The 13,941-nt window shown below is 37.8% G+C and overlaps 2 protein-coding genes across 20 annotated transcripts in view; one reads left to right on the top strand and one right to left on the bottom strand.

Annotated features, from left to right (window-relative positions):
• The window catches only part of SNX7 (sorting nexin 7), an 83,401-nt gene that overhangs the window by 53,163 nt on the left and 16,297 nt on the right, over nt 1-13,941 (top strand). Inside the window, exon 10 of one of the 2 annotated variants that reach the window (XM_042819116.1) lies at nt 13,873-13,923. The exons of the other annotated variant lie outside the window; for it this stretch is intronic. Within the exon in view, the coding sequence (XP_042675050.1) occupies nt 13,873-13,915 (43 nt within the window). The 3' untranslated portion in view covers nt 13,916-13,923. Of the gene's footprint in view, nt 1-13,872; nt 13,924-13,941 lie in introns of those variants that run through there. 2 annotated transcript variants of the gene reach the window in all.
• Nucleotides 3,523-13,941, bottom strand: part of PLPPR5 (phospholipid phosphatase related 5) — a 166,330-nt gene continuing 155,911 nt past the window's right edge. For all 18 annotated transcript variants that reach the window (XM_042819131.1, XM_042819120.1, XM_042819138.1 and 15 more), the window contains 2 exons: nt 13,149-13,268; nt 3,523-5,662 (listed from right to left, as the gene is read on the bottom strand). In XM_042819131.1, coding sequence (XP_042675065.1) covers nt 5,630-5,662; nt 13,149-13,268 — 153 coding nt within the window. In that variant the 3' untranslated portion in view covers nt 3,523-5,629. The remainder of the gene's footprint in view (nt 5,663-13,148; nt 13,269-13,941) is intronic.

Here is a 13,941-nt window from a genome sequence, read left to right as displayed (position 1 = left end):
GTAGGGTCTGCACTTGCTGGTCATTACACAGTGTGACACAGTGCTATGCAGCATCTAATGAGAAAGACAGATGCCAGAAGCAGAATGAAAAAGTGAAGACAGAGCATAGAGCCGTATAATAGAAGGAGTAGATATACAGAAAGCCAATGAGGATGAAGACAAGTTTAAATATTATTTCCTTTTGCGTTGACATGTATATTTCTCAGAATTTTTCCTTCCAAATGAAACAACAATCAGACTAAAGTGCTATGTATGTAAATCAAACCACTTGAGATTAAGCATGCCACAAAGAACCTTGTAGGTGAATGAAACCTTGTGATGCTCAAGGAAGGCTGGCTCTTCCTTTCAGCATCCAGATTCGTGAAGAAAAATTCCACTCAAAAAGCAGATTGCAGCCCTTTTATCTTAAATATGTTGTGAAAGCACATCATCAGACAGAAAATAAAAAGCAGCCTAGTGTCCAGTGCCATGGGAGCACCAGCTTCTCTTAATCTGACAAAGAACTGAAGATCAAACATTTTGTATTTGTTCTCATTAAAAAAATGTTAGTTAACAGAAATGTATACAGTATAAGTAGAAAATATTCCCATAGGATACAGAGGACAACAGAACTGTCACATTATCAGCTGATACTAAGTCCCTGTTCACTTGGTTTACTTCCAAAAAAGACTCAGAGTGGAATAACTCTCACCCTCCATTGATAATACATAGTTTGTTTAGCATTTCTATTCCTCCTCTTCTGCACAGTCTCACTGTCTTTGAGTGTGACTCTGTGGAACAAATATAATGCAAATAAGGACATTCTTTATTTGTCTCTGGAAAACTGCATGTTCCAAGACTATGTCTTAATACTGTTTTCTCAAAAAAAAAACAGGGTATTAAACTCAAAAATATCTATCACCATATCTTGGCAACTTTGCAAGTTCTGTCAAAAGGCAAGGGTCTTGCTGCACTCCTGCTAAGACTCGCTTCAAACCCTCTGCCTCAAGTGAGAGTCAAAAGGGCTTTTGTTTTGTTTTCCTAAATGATTGTTTCATTCTTATTGCATCAGACCTATTTTTAGAATATTTTAATAGATATGTTTAAGTTGTCAGTTGCTACTGCATAGATAGAGGTTGCTAGGAAGGAGTAGTAACTGCTGCTTTAAGAAACAGTAGCAAAAGAGAATGAAGCAGCAGACAATTTAATAGCAGAAGGAGTACACTAAGAATAGCACTTCTCTACTGCAGTATTTCAAAAATGTAGAAATGCCAAAATTTAATTTTTAATTAGAAAAATGCAGCAAATCTACCTGACATTTGTTAATGAGTATAAGAAGGCATTTTCCATGCTCCTGAAATTTATCCCTTTCTCATTTTATAGCTCTTTAAGTTCTTACTTAACACTTGTAGACATGATTACTCTCTTTCTTAAGGACACCTGCCTACTTCAGATCAATCCTGAATGTCCAAGAATCTCATTCAAAACCACATCAAAGATAGCAATACCATGAGATCCCTATAGGTACAGAGAATTTGTATTTATGCATAACACTTATTTAGTGAGAGATTTGACAGAAGAAGGGTTTGGTTTCTTATTTTTATTTATATAAATCTGCATGTTGCCAAATGAGAACACTGATGCACAGAATTTGGTTTATGGGACTGTAGTCCTTACTGGGGGCTCTTCTGAAGCCCTGTCTCAGAGGACAGGTTCAGTGGCCTCACAGGTGATCCCAGAATGCTATATCCAGATCCATCCCAAGCACCAGGCAGTGCTTTAAACCCCACCTACTAAAAAAGCCTCCAGAAACTGTTTAACGTTGTGATGATTATTCTGCTGATGAGATCACTTCAGGAAGCTGGTTACCGCACACCGTGGCTTCAGTCACTGGGGAAGATATTAGAACAGCAGAGCTTCTCTGGCAAAATAAGAGGCTTAGGACTCATCCACGTAGGGGGACAGTACAGGACAAATCTATCTGCCAAGTTTCCTTTGCTATTTTACCTTGTGGAAGTCTCTGAAAGGTAAAAGGACTAGAGAAAGGCCTGAGGAGATGAAGTCATGACAGATTCCCACCCTTTTGTCCTGCTGGACCAAGAGAAAATGGCAGCCATCGGCTCCGGCTGCAGCCACACTCATATAGCATCTCAGGTTAGGGCTGCTATCTTGCCTGATCTGTCCAGCTTCTCCCTTCAGTACCAGAGGTACCTGAGGGGAGATGACAGGTGCTGGGGTGTGATAGGAAAACCTGGCACTCAGGTCAAATTAAAGCCAGATCTGATTTTGACCTCATCAAAGGCAGATCTCTCGGTCCACTTGAGAGAGGCTTCAGGGACCTAAAAGGGCTGAGAAGGCCTGCTCCCCCATCCCAGCCCTCAGCCCTCCTGCCTATAAACACTCCTGAGCATCCCTGAGGCCAAGGCAATGCAGATGGCAAGGGATGCATTTGCTCAAAACGGACTCAGATTGGCTGTTTCTAAAATGTACTGCACTTCTCTTTCAATGTGGCAAGGCTCAGAAATACCAAAATTAGACTTCAGAAGAATATAAAAAGCTCCCTGCTAACATAACATGCAAATGGACTGCCACACTCGTGATTTTGGACAGCAACAAAATTAGACAGCAATAGCAAACAGCAGAGAAAATTGCAGCTGAAAAATAGCAACATTATCCTCTTTTAATACATATTGTTAAAATGAACATTTCTAAAAGCTGAAAAGATGTGAGCCCAGATGCTATTGCCGTATGTCTTATGCAGCTCATGATTACGAACAAACAACGGAATACGTACAAGGGAATCTAAAATGGTATGGATATGAGCCCAGCTGCTGTCCCCATATGCCTTATGAATTCCTCTTTTAGGAACACCGCAGCATATAGAATTAAAGATGCTTATCTTATTTACAAATAGAGTGGAACTGTTTAACTGAAGCACATATAGAAAGATTCATAGGGATCATAAAAACAAAAGGTCCACAATGATCATAGAAACAGATGCACTCAAACCCACTGAAATAGTTCAAATACCAAATTTTTACTGGAAACTACTTTGAGCTAGAATCTAATTACAGCAAGGGATGATGCTTGTTTTCTTCACTGGGATTTTTCTAAAAAGCAACCATAAAAAAGCCATGTTAGTTAAAAAACACCAACTTACTTTTATTTCGATACACTGTTCCTATTGAAAGTCCAGAAAGGAAGAGTGAACACCCAAGCTCAAGGGCAGCGGAGCCACTGCAACCGCAGGAGAGGTAAACTCTTACTCTTCTACAAATCACTCAAGGCAGGATCTGGAGCTTGACCTGTCCACATCCTGGAGGGAGTCCTTCACCAACAGGCAGAAGACACTTCTGCAATACAGCTCTTTCACTCCTGCTTTTCAGTGTCACAGAACAACCTTTAAGGGAAAGCAACTGAGAACTCCTTGTTAATTATGAAAATACATCACCAAATGCAGCTGTCCTTTAAAATCATCATTTCTTTGTATGTATGCTATGAACATATATCTACAGCAGATATCTAAAATAAATACACTGCATATGATTGAAAAATTATTTTATTTAAAAATACATTATACAGCAGAGTGTCTCTCTTTGTTTTCTCACTGCTGGTTCACAGAGATAATATGATAAATTTAACCCAAATATTTGACTGGGAAAGATCCTGAGAGAGAAAGAGACCAGTTACAAGTTGATGATATACAGTACAGTGGAAAAGAGTCATCTCTTTTAACATAAAAGAATCTCTTGGTAATCTTATAAATCAGATATTAAAAAAAATGTAAATTTGCTACCATGCAAAAATGAGTGAGAATTTCTTTTAAATCTACACACAGAGATCATTAGTACCTTGGACCCTAGAAAGCTATACTAATAAGAGAAGGGTAGGTGTGCCTAACGTGGTGATACAAACTTTGGACCTACTACAATTTTGTAAACACAACTGGTAGCCTAATAAGGGTGGATTTTCAATCACCTAAGTAACACCATTGTAGCTAAGGGCTCTATTCTACGACTTTTTTCCCTGCTGATACATTTCTTTATTCTCTAATTCTCAGCTTAGTATGATGACTCCACGGGATACACTGCTCTACTGCACTCAAAGACGACTTGGCTTTGCCCTGCTTTCCAAGCAATATTTAGGTAGCTGCATTTAGTGAAAAGAGAAGTTAAAATGAAAATGGACGGATAACTATGCGGGAAAGCAATAAAATTCAACATAGAAAAATATACATCCAATTCTACAGTTATGTTTGAAATATCTTCTCCCAGTGACTAATGCAGAGGAAATGCAGTGAATTATGGAAAACTTAAGGCCTAGAATTCTGTACTCCTTTCAAGGACCACACTGAACTTCTCTATCTATAGTGCTAGTGTTACAACTGCGGTTGCCAGAGGAAAACATTCTGGCAGTTAAGAGTATCTTCAGCATCTACAATACTCCACTATGAATAGTCAAGTGAGGCTGTCTTTTAAAGGGGAGGCTCAATTTGATTTTTCACAGTGATAACAGCAATATAAGAACACCATTCGAATTTGAAGGAAAAAATCCTGTTAGCAACGCAGAGTCTGACAGAGGATTTGTTGCAAGAACATGGCCCTGAAAAGGAAACAGGGATAGAGAGGATTCCTAGAGATAAATTCTGCCTGTCTCAGTCACTCCAGTTGAAGTAAATTAATGCAGCCATTGCTTATTTTCCATAAATGCTCCAACAGGAGGACAGAAACATGCACTTTTCCTCACTATATCAGTGACCCTCTTCCTGTCTTAGCACTCCATTCTCCCAGCATAACATCTGGGTGTATAACAAATATGAGATGATGCAGGGCTCCTCCAGTAACTTGTTTAAGTGATCTCTGATAGCAGGGCTTCCCATCAGATATGCTGAGCTAAGAATGGAGCCCTTAACCTCTCATGGGATAGCATTAGTAATAAAGAATATATCAATGATCAAAATTTCTATATAATTTTCATTTCTTTAACCTAGATACATATATATCATTCAAGACATTCAAGAGCTACAAATCAACAATTCAACTACAATTATGTCAGGAAAATATCCAAATAAATAAACTTTTAATTATGATACAATACTTATTACAGTAAAAATTGGCATTTTTTTTCTCTTCAAAAGCAGAAGCACCAGTTTTACATATAACATTGTTTGAATGATATCTTACATGGAATACAGCGTAATACAATGTGCAAACAGCATTTTCATACAGAAGGTAATATTTTTTCTAGTTTTTATACACTAAAACTGCTCAAATGGAAACAAATTCATGCTGAATTAAAAATGCAGATTTTAAAAATCAATTTCAAATCGAAGTATGGAGTACTACTGGAATAGGTACATGAACCATTAAAAAACAAGAAGCCAAAATAGAGGGTAGTGTCAGATAAAGGTAATTAGTGCTTAGTTCGTCCCATTCCATCAAAAAGTAAACAGTTAATATTTTTGCTAGAAAGTAAAGTGACGTTCTAATATTTAAGAAATCTTCAAAATGTAGGTATCAATTTAACGATGTAAAAATCAAGTCAGAAAGAGGACTTTAAAAATTTCTTGATTTTGTTACACTGCAATTATCGTGAGTGGGCTGTGAAAAGAGATGAAGTCCAATGGAGTGAATATACCTCAGCGTCAACATCATGTGACTTCTGCAAAGGCCGTGATGTGGTTCTACAAGTTAAAGGAAAAACAAAGAAATAAAAACCCAGAAACCACACATGTAGACATCAGTCACCACTGTGAAAACCGTCACATCTTCTGTGTTAGTGACAGCCTCATACCTGCCATGTATTGCAGACAAATGTAAATAAAGCTGGGTTTCACTGTCATGCTCTCACTCAGTTCCATGGCAAATTCTTGTCAAATGCTGGATGACTGTATATGTAACTGTACTGAAGAAAGCACTAAGATGTAAGGGTTCAACAATATTTTAGTTTTATATGTATTTTTAAAATAATGTGAAAAATTGAACTTGCTGTAATTTTATTCCTCTCTTACTCGCAGTTCAAAGCAAGATGCCTAGAAATTGACAGTTTCTAGCAGACTATAATATTCTATTTTGGTGTTAAAACAATTTTAATGCTGTATGTTTTTTAAAAAGATGAATTGCTCCCTGTGAGTTTGATGGCATAGAAGCAAGTAGTGACATGGAACAATTAAATGGCATTCAGCAGTTGAGAACTTGAGTTCCAAATTTGTTCTTCTGAATCACTAGTGTCCTCTTCACCTGCAATGCTAGCCTCCTGTTTCCTTCACCAGAACAATCCTTATGAACACAAACACTTCTCAGGATACTACACAGAACTCTATGCAGTAAAACTGCAGAATCCTAGAGAATTCTGCTTATTTTTCTTGCTCTAACTTAAGCAAATGCCTCTGTTGACATTTCAGTGGAAGAGACTCGAATGTAATGGAGAAGGTCTGTGCCAGCTGAAGAGAAGGCAGGGACTAGGTAACTCCTAGAGAGTGGGATGCATCTCCATTTTCTTGCTTAAGGGAAGTTGCTCTAAGTCCTTCAGCAACTCCCTTACCACACACCATAGAAAGTGCTGGAGGGAAACAGTGGCCACCACAGAAGTTTGTTTCTTAGTTCTTCTTTAAACTGCCTGGATATTTGTCTGTCTTCAAAGAGCCGGAGGAAAGAAAATGAGCATCTTCAATTTTCACACTACAGAAAGGAATCTCTCCTCCACATGCCTTCCCATGGCCGTATAGGTTACAGGATGAGCATTTTTTTTCTTTTTCTTCCTTTGTATACTAAGGATTTTAGCTCTAGCAACGTCCTTGCTGAATTTTGTGACAGCTTCAATAGGTGAGGAACACCAAACCATATGTATCTATGTACTTTTTTTCCAAAACATAACTTTCCTTTTTTAAAATAAGCAGCAATGATAAAACCATAGCTAGCAGACATTTTTTAAAGTGTGAGGAAAGAAAACAATCAGCATGCAACTTCCTGTGAAAATGTTTTCAGTAAACAATATTAGCCATTAGTCATTGTTTACAGATTTGGATTCTGAAGCATAAAAGCAAATTTAGATTTCCTAATTGGAAAATAAAATACAAGCATTTCAAAGCATTTCAGTTGTTGGTCTGTTTTCAGCAGAGCAAGGAGGATGTACTGGGCAACCTCAATGATCCTGGAGTTACAGTGAGGCTATTATTAAGTTTGGCATTTTTCACTGTTTAGATCTGAAAATTATCCTGACAACTTAAGTCAGGATCAGACTAAAAATTACTCTTCTTTTTTTTAATAAGCAAAATAGTTGAAAAATGTGGAATTGAAGAAAAAATGTGTTTTGGTCATTATTTATTCTAATCAATTATTTCACTTCCTACTACACAATACTCCTTTCTCTAAGCGGCACACGTTTTCCAGTGATGCAGAGAACCAAGTAGTATTTCACGTGCTATTAACCCAGGGTTTGGTAGCTATTACTTGATAAAGGTGAATGTGGCACTCCTGCCAGCTATACATCCAAAATGAGCCGGTCACCATCCTTGGAAGCATATGTAGAACACAGAACAGAATCACACAGGAAAAAAAATCCCCATTCCTCAGTAAATCCTCAGGGAGAAATGCTAAGCTCCCAGTTGGAGAGCAATTGATTTGGACTCTAGTGAAGACTCGTGGATTCATTTCCAAGGGATTAAGCAAGATGATGCATAACTAGGTCAAAAGTAATGACTTTCTAATGGTGAGAATCACTGATACTGATTCATGAAAGTGGGTATTCGTGCCTTTTCATCTGCTTATACAAAACCAAAAACAAGCTTTTCTGAGACAATTCACACACACACACACACACACACAAAATAAATAAATAAATAAATAAAATAAAACACCAACAAAATATCCTTCTTTGAAAAATTTCAGTGTGAGATACTAACCATCACCAGCTGAAGATTCACACAGGTGCAAGAAACAAGCCAAAAAGCATGCACAAGACATTGGGTTCTCAACTCTGTGGTAACCTACAGCACTCAGAAGAAGAGCATGCTGAGGGTCTGCTTAGCAGACACAGTTTCACAGACAGACATGTCAGATTTCTTATTGTTTGTTCTAAACCAACAGCATCAGCTTGGTGTCAGCAGTGCAAACAAAGCATGCTTCATAACCATGCTCCCACACCACTAGTAGAAAAATGAACGTCTAAAAGGCTAAGCCTTAAGTGCAGGTTTCTGGGGGAAGATTATCCATATCCACATATCTTCTGTTAAGATTTTAATTAATTTCTATTTACAAGCTATTCTAAAATGTTAAAGAATTGAAAAAAAAAACCCATAGTGAGTTTCTTACTGGTTTGCAACTTTCATAGTACATACTTAATATTTTTAATCTGTTTTTTTTTTTTTTCTGTTGTGCACTCATTAATACAATTATAAATATTTGTAACAGTCATCATCTTTAAGATTTTTCCAATTTCAAAAACAGGATTTTGAAAAATTGCCTATAGTTTTTCATACAATGGTGTTTATTAACTCAAAAAATTGTACAGTAGTACTTCTGGCAAAAAGTAACTACTGATTAGTTACTGCAAAAATCTTCCTGCTCAGTAAAGCATATTTTATGCTTTTGCTGAACAAGTCACACTTTTAGAGAAAATAGTGAATTCAAAGTGAAGGTCCTCTTTTAAAAGATTGCAGACCTGCACAGAACACTGCCAGCACACTGCATCTGCCTCTGGTTTAAGTCCAGACACAAACACTTCAGTGCGCTCCTTCGCATATACATTTATTGCCTTATGTGCAGGTGGTCTAAACAGTCCATTCCTGAGATCCAGGAGAAGAATCTAATGAGGTGTGCTTTGAGGGAGCTTTGTTGCAAGGGATCTTCATGGTTGTTACTAACACTTTGATTCTTTAACACCTACAACACGCATATTGGAGGGGTCACTCTGAATATATTGTTCCTTTTTCTATGTTTAAATACAATTCTATCTGAAAGTTAGATATTGTGATCACAGTTTGCATTCAAAAACAAATGCAAAAAAAAAAAAACAAAATGCAAACAAAAACAAAAATTTCTTTTATAATCCCCTAATATAAATAGATTGAATCAGAAGAATAGGATATGAATGCCAACTGAAGTGTTTAACACTGGAACAAAATTGCTTAGATCTTTTTGTGTTGAAACACAACATTGTCTCCTTCAACACATTCTATTGTTAAAGAGACCCAATATGACCACAGAAATCAGAAAATCAGCCCACAAGCTCATGTCAGCACATGGGCTCTAGTCAAGCTGTGCTGGAAACACACACACACACATACTAAAACACAACCGGTATGGATATCTGTGTACTCTTGTGGATGTCAACACAACAGTATTTGGATACTTCTGAACTAAAATATCTTAGATCAGCAGAATTAGACACAAGTCTTCTCCCCGGTTCTCTCCTAGCACAATGACCTAAAACATCTTTGCATTTTGCATTCAGCCTGCAAGCTTGGTGACAAGGCATCAGCCTCACCAGAGAGCCCGGAGACCAGGCTCAGGTATCAGCCATCCTGTGCACACAGTGCACCAGTGACAGACTCCTTAGTACCACAGAGCTGAAGACCTCTGTATCTCATGATAAATCAAGGAGGAGTAAACAGAAAAAAAACATTGTTTTTAAACACAGAAGGGAAAAATCTTCCTCAGTCTTAAAACACAATCAGAAATTTAAGAGAAATGCATGTCTATATGTATATTTGCTATTGTTAAAATGTTCCATTTTCAAAGGGCAAACTAAACCACCACTACCACAGCTGACCGATCTGTGAAGGTAAAGACTGCAAACTACCTGTTTGCAGCCTCAGTCAGCTGGAGAGCCAGTCCCACAGTTAAAACACAAGCAACCTCACTGCAACCAACAACTGCGTTTGGGGACATGGCTTGGACATTGCCAATAGAAGAAACAATGCAAAGGAATGCCAGGCAGAGGCTCTGGAGATGAATTCTGCTCAACAGCTAAACAGAGCAGTGTGCAAATAACACTGAGCAGATGCAGAGCCCTGGTGATCAGACATAGAAAACATCCCATAGGAGATGAACTACAGTGCCTATCCTAATTCAACACTTTCTTCTAAAACCTCTATAACCTATTTCATCTACTGCATCAGTTCTTCCTCAAATGCTCCATATTTCCTTTGTATTTGATTTTTCAAAGCTACAATACCTCCATAAATAGTCTAGCAGGGTCAGCAGCAACTACAAGACATGTACCAGCCCTCTGTAAATCCTGCCCAATTTCAGGTGACTTCAAGCATGAAATAATAAGTGTGACTCCCCCTCAAAAGAGGAAAAAAGTCTGTGACTGTATTGGTTGAACTTCAAACTTTTCTGAGTGCCACCCAGAATATTCTTATTTCCCAGGAACTCTTGCAACAGAAAAAAAAAAAAAAAAAAAAAAAAAGTAAAGAAAGAAAGAAAAAAGAAAAACCTTGACTGCCTTGACTGTGGTTGCAAGTGGGCCTCCCATCTGCAGCAGAGTGCCAGCTGACTGAAACACAAATTGCCTTATAAGAGATGATGAAGGTCAGAGACAGAAGAGAAAAAGGAACAGATGGGTGAGTGATGAGGTTTCTTGGCTTTCACTCTTTTCATTAATTCTAAGGACGACTGTAGTTAAGGTGAAAGTAATAAGTCTGAAGTCTGCACTGCTGAGCCAGCTCTGCCAAGGTACTTCCAGGAGACACTGCAACTTTGTTTTATTTGAGTGCATAAGATGTGGGTACCTCTGCAGAACAACTTAATCATCTGCATACACTGCAATTGAACAAGTGGCATGCAAACAGTGATCTACTCTTGTCATTAACCAGCAGAATATAAAATTCAGGATGCTCAAAATGCACATATTCCTGCTTAAGCGTACTTCATAGATGATTCCTGACCTCCTCCAGAACTCAGACAGTGATAGCACAGAGAGCATACCAAGCACATTCATTCTTCAGCAGGAAAACAGCACTGCAACAGATGAGTAGCAGACCTTGAAACACAAAATGAGGTGCTTCCAGGTCTGTTTGATGGACCGCGTGCTTATTCATTTATGAGTGATTTTCAAACAAAATAGCAAAGAGAGAGGTCCCATCTGGTATGCATTTCTAATGAAGTTACTGTTTAGGGCAGCAACTTTGAATTGCTCACTCCCAAATGCCCATATTGTTATTTTTAAATACTGGTAAGAGAGGAGCAGCTCTGCTTCATCCCAAAACTGTTTTAGCCTGTGACTTCAGCCCTAACTTTGGTTAGTCTTAACTCTTAGTAGCTAATTTATGATAGGCTAATATAGTATTAATATAGCTAATAGTAGCTAATTTATGAAGGCTGTTTTTAATATTGGCACAGAAGCTCTCAGACTGAGAATAGAGAAAAGTAAATATAAAACAAGCCAAATAGAACTGTTTATGAATTCAGGCTCTATAACTAGAACAGCACCAGCTGAGAAGCAGCAAAAAGTAATTTGCACATGGTTAGAGTAGGTAAAAGACAAGTAGCACGCAAATCATCCAGCGCCTCTCTCTAGAGGAAAATAAAGAACAAAAATAAGAATACAGTTAAAAAGCAAAGACCAACTTATGAATTCTTGAAGTGGCGGCAGTTAATTAAGATGGCTCAGTTTAGACTCTACTTCCACATAAGTATTATTCCTAGTGCCTTTTATTTAATAGGTTCTGGCTTCTGTACAAACCTTTAGACCAGACATTTAAACAAATAAACATCTCACCACCTGCAGCACTCAGATAAGAGCAGATTTTTCATCAATTATTTGCTAATTCCAGTTCAAGCTTTCCGTAGGTGGAAACAGAAGAAAAGCATTTCTGAAATAGTGCACATACTCATCCTCCCATTTCATCTTCTCGGTCTGGAGAGAACAGAGACTTTGCAACAGAAGGAAAGATGAATCTATACACTAAGATCTCATCAACTATAACACCTTGCTGGCACTTCCCTCCCTGATTTAAGTGAGAAGTCCCATGACAGCAAAGAGCTATCCTCCGCTATCACAGGAGCCAAGAGAGCTCAGAAGGAAAGACTCCCATTCATATAATAAGAGTTCTGGCAAGTTCACAGACGTTATTTTTGCAGCCTCCCTCCCATTGCTTTCCCTACATTATTTCAGCTTTCCTGGACCTAGTATTTGGAAAAGAAAACAGTTTGTCATGGATGAGAAAGTGTCAAATTAGGTAGAAACACTAAGTTAACATTAGGTTTTAATTCTCAGGATAAAAATAAAATAAATTTCAGCAGCCAAACACTAGAGCTCTTATAAGCAGAATTTGCAGAGAATGTACACTTTTGATCTATGATGGCTTTTGAGCTACACAAACGGTTTTTACTGTAGGAAAGCCTAGCACATAAATAAGACATGCTTATTAATATGGTATGCCTAAGCCAACTGACATCTTGTTTTGTTCTGACATTTTACAGAGAGTTTACTGAATGGATTATTTTGAAGATACACATTCATCATCTAAATGCTTGTTCTTGTTCAAGCAAATGATACTGTGACCTCCTTGTGACAAAACATCAGTAGAAGTAGCTTAGACACATTTGGTTCAAAAAGACATGTTGGATTATCCTGAAAAGAAATCTTTCCCCCAAGCAAATAAATAAGAAACCTACTGCTGGCAGCAATTTCAGTAAAAGACAACTTCTGCCCATTCCAAGTGACAAGCACAGACTAGGAAGTGGTTAAAAACATTTATTCTTACAATTGGTAGGAGAAAATGTCAGCAGTAACACCAATTTAAAAGAATGCCATAGAAACACACTTTTGGTAACCTAAAATGTTTAGGATTGTTTACTATCTTCAAGCATGGGTATAACAAAAGAGATTTTAATAAGTAATGATGGAAAGCGATTATAAATTAACACTGCTTTAAAACTTTGCTTGTAGTTCTAACTTTACTTCCGGTAAAAATGCCTGAAATGTTCTCTTTATTTGGATATTACCTTTTTTCAGTGACTGCTTGCTCTCCGTATTATTTAGACAGAACCTTGCCTAACACTTACATCATCTTTGCAAAGCCATTTTTTTTTACTAGTAGAAACAAAACCAAAACATTTAATCACACAGCAGTATTTACTCATGCCCAAGAGACTACTGCTAGCATGCTGAAGTACAAAATCATATTTTTTTATAACATTTTTAAGAAAGTGAGACATTACCTTTTCTAAAGGGCTTTCTACTCGAGGTATGCTGATCATGGGCATCTGGGCCAGATTATCCATATGAGAATGTTCATGTTCTGGCTGACGTCCCCTGAAATTATTTACCACGCAAACAACCTAGAAGGGATTAGAAGACAAACAGAATTGCTAAGGAACAACTGAGCTTTGATCCTGACACCCACAATTAGGCGGAACTGACACGAGCTTTAGTCAATGCTTACAGCAAAAATATACAAATGTGAAGTTCATGTTTTATAGGAAACAATTAATATGACAAAATGAAAGATTTTTAAGCAGTTTTTTTTAAACATGCATCGTCCAAGAACAAGAAAGCTCTCTTATCTAAAAGCAAATCCATTACCTAATCTAAACAATATAATACTAATTATCTTCAGTGTCATGAATCAATGCCACAGGAGCAGAGAATCAGGGGCTGGGCAGGACCTCTAGAAATCATCCTGCAGGTTCCCTACAGCAGGTCACACAGGTAGGCATCCAGGCAGGTTTTGAATATCTCCAAAAAAAAAACTCCACAACCTCTCTAGGCAACCTGTTCCAGTGCTCCATCACCCTCAGAGTAAAGACTTGTTTCAGTTTGGGTCCATTATCCTCGTCCTGTCACTAGGCAGCATGAGAAAGAGCCTGGCCCCATCCAATTGACTGCATCTTTTTGTTATTTATCAGCATTAATAAGATCCCCACTCAATCTTCTCTTCTGCAGGCTGAACAGCCCCAGGACTCAGTCTTTCCTTATAAGGGAATGATGTCCATGGTATGTATGAAATATGTG

The sequence above is a fragment of the Centrocercus urophasianus genome, unplaced genomic scaffold (genome assembly GCF_019232065.1).
Source record: "Centrocercus urophasianus isolate 14NV4802_14NV808 unplaced genomic scaffold, USGS_Curo_1.0 seq_18, whole genome shotgun sequence".
Lineage (NCBI taxonomy): Eukaryota > Metazoa > Chordata > Aves > Galliformes > Phasianidae > Centrocercus > Centrocercus urophasianus.
This window is presented reverse-complemented; position numbering and strand designations above follow the sequence as displayed.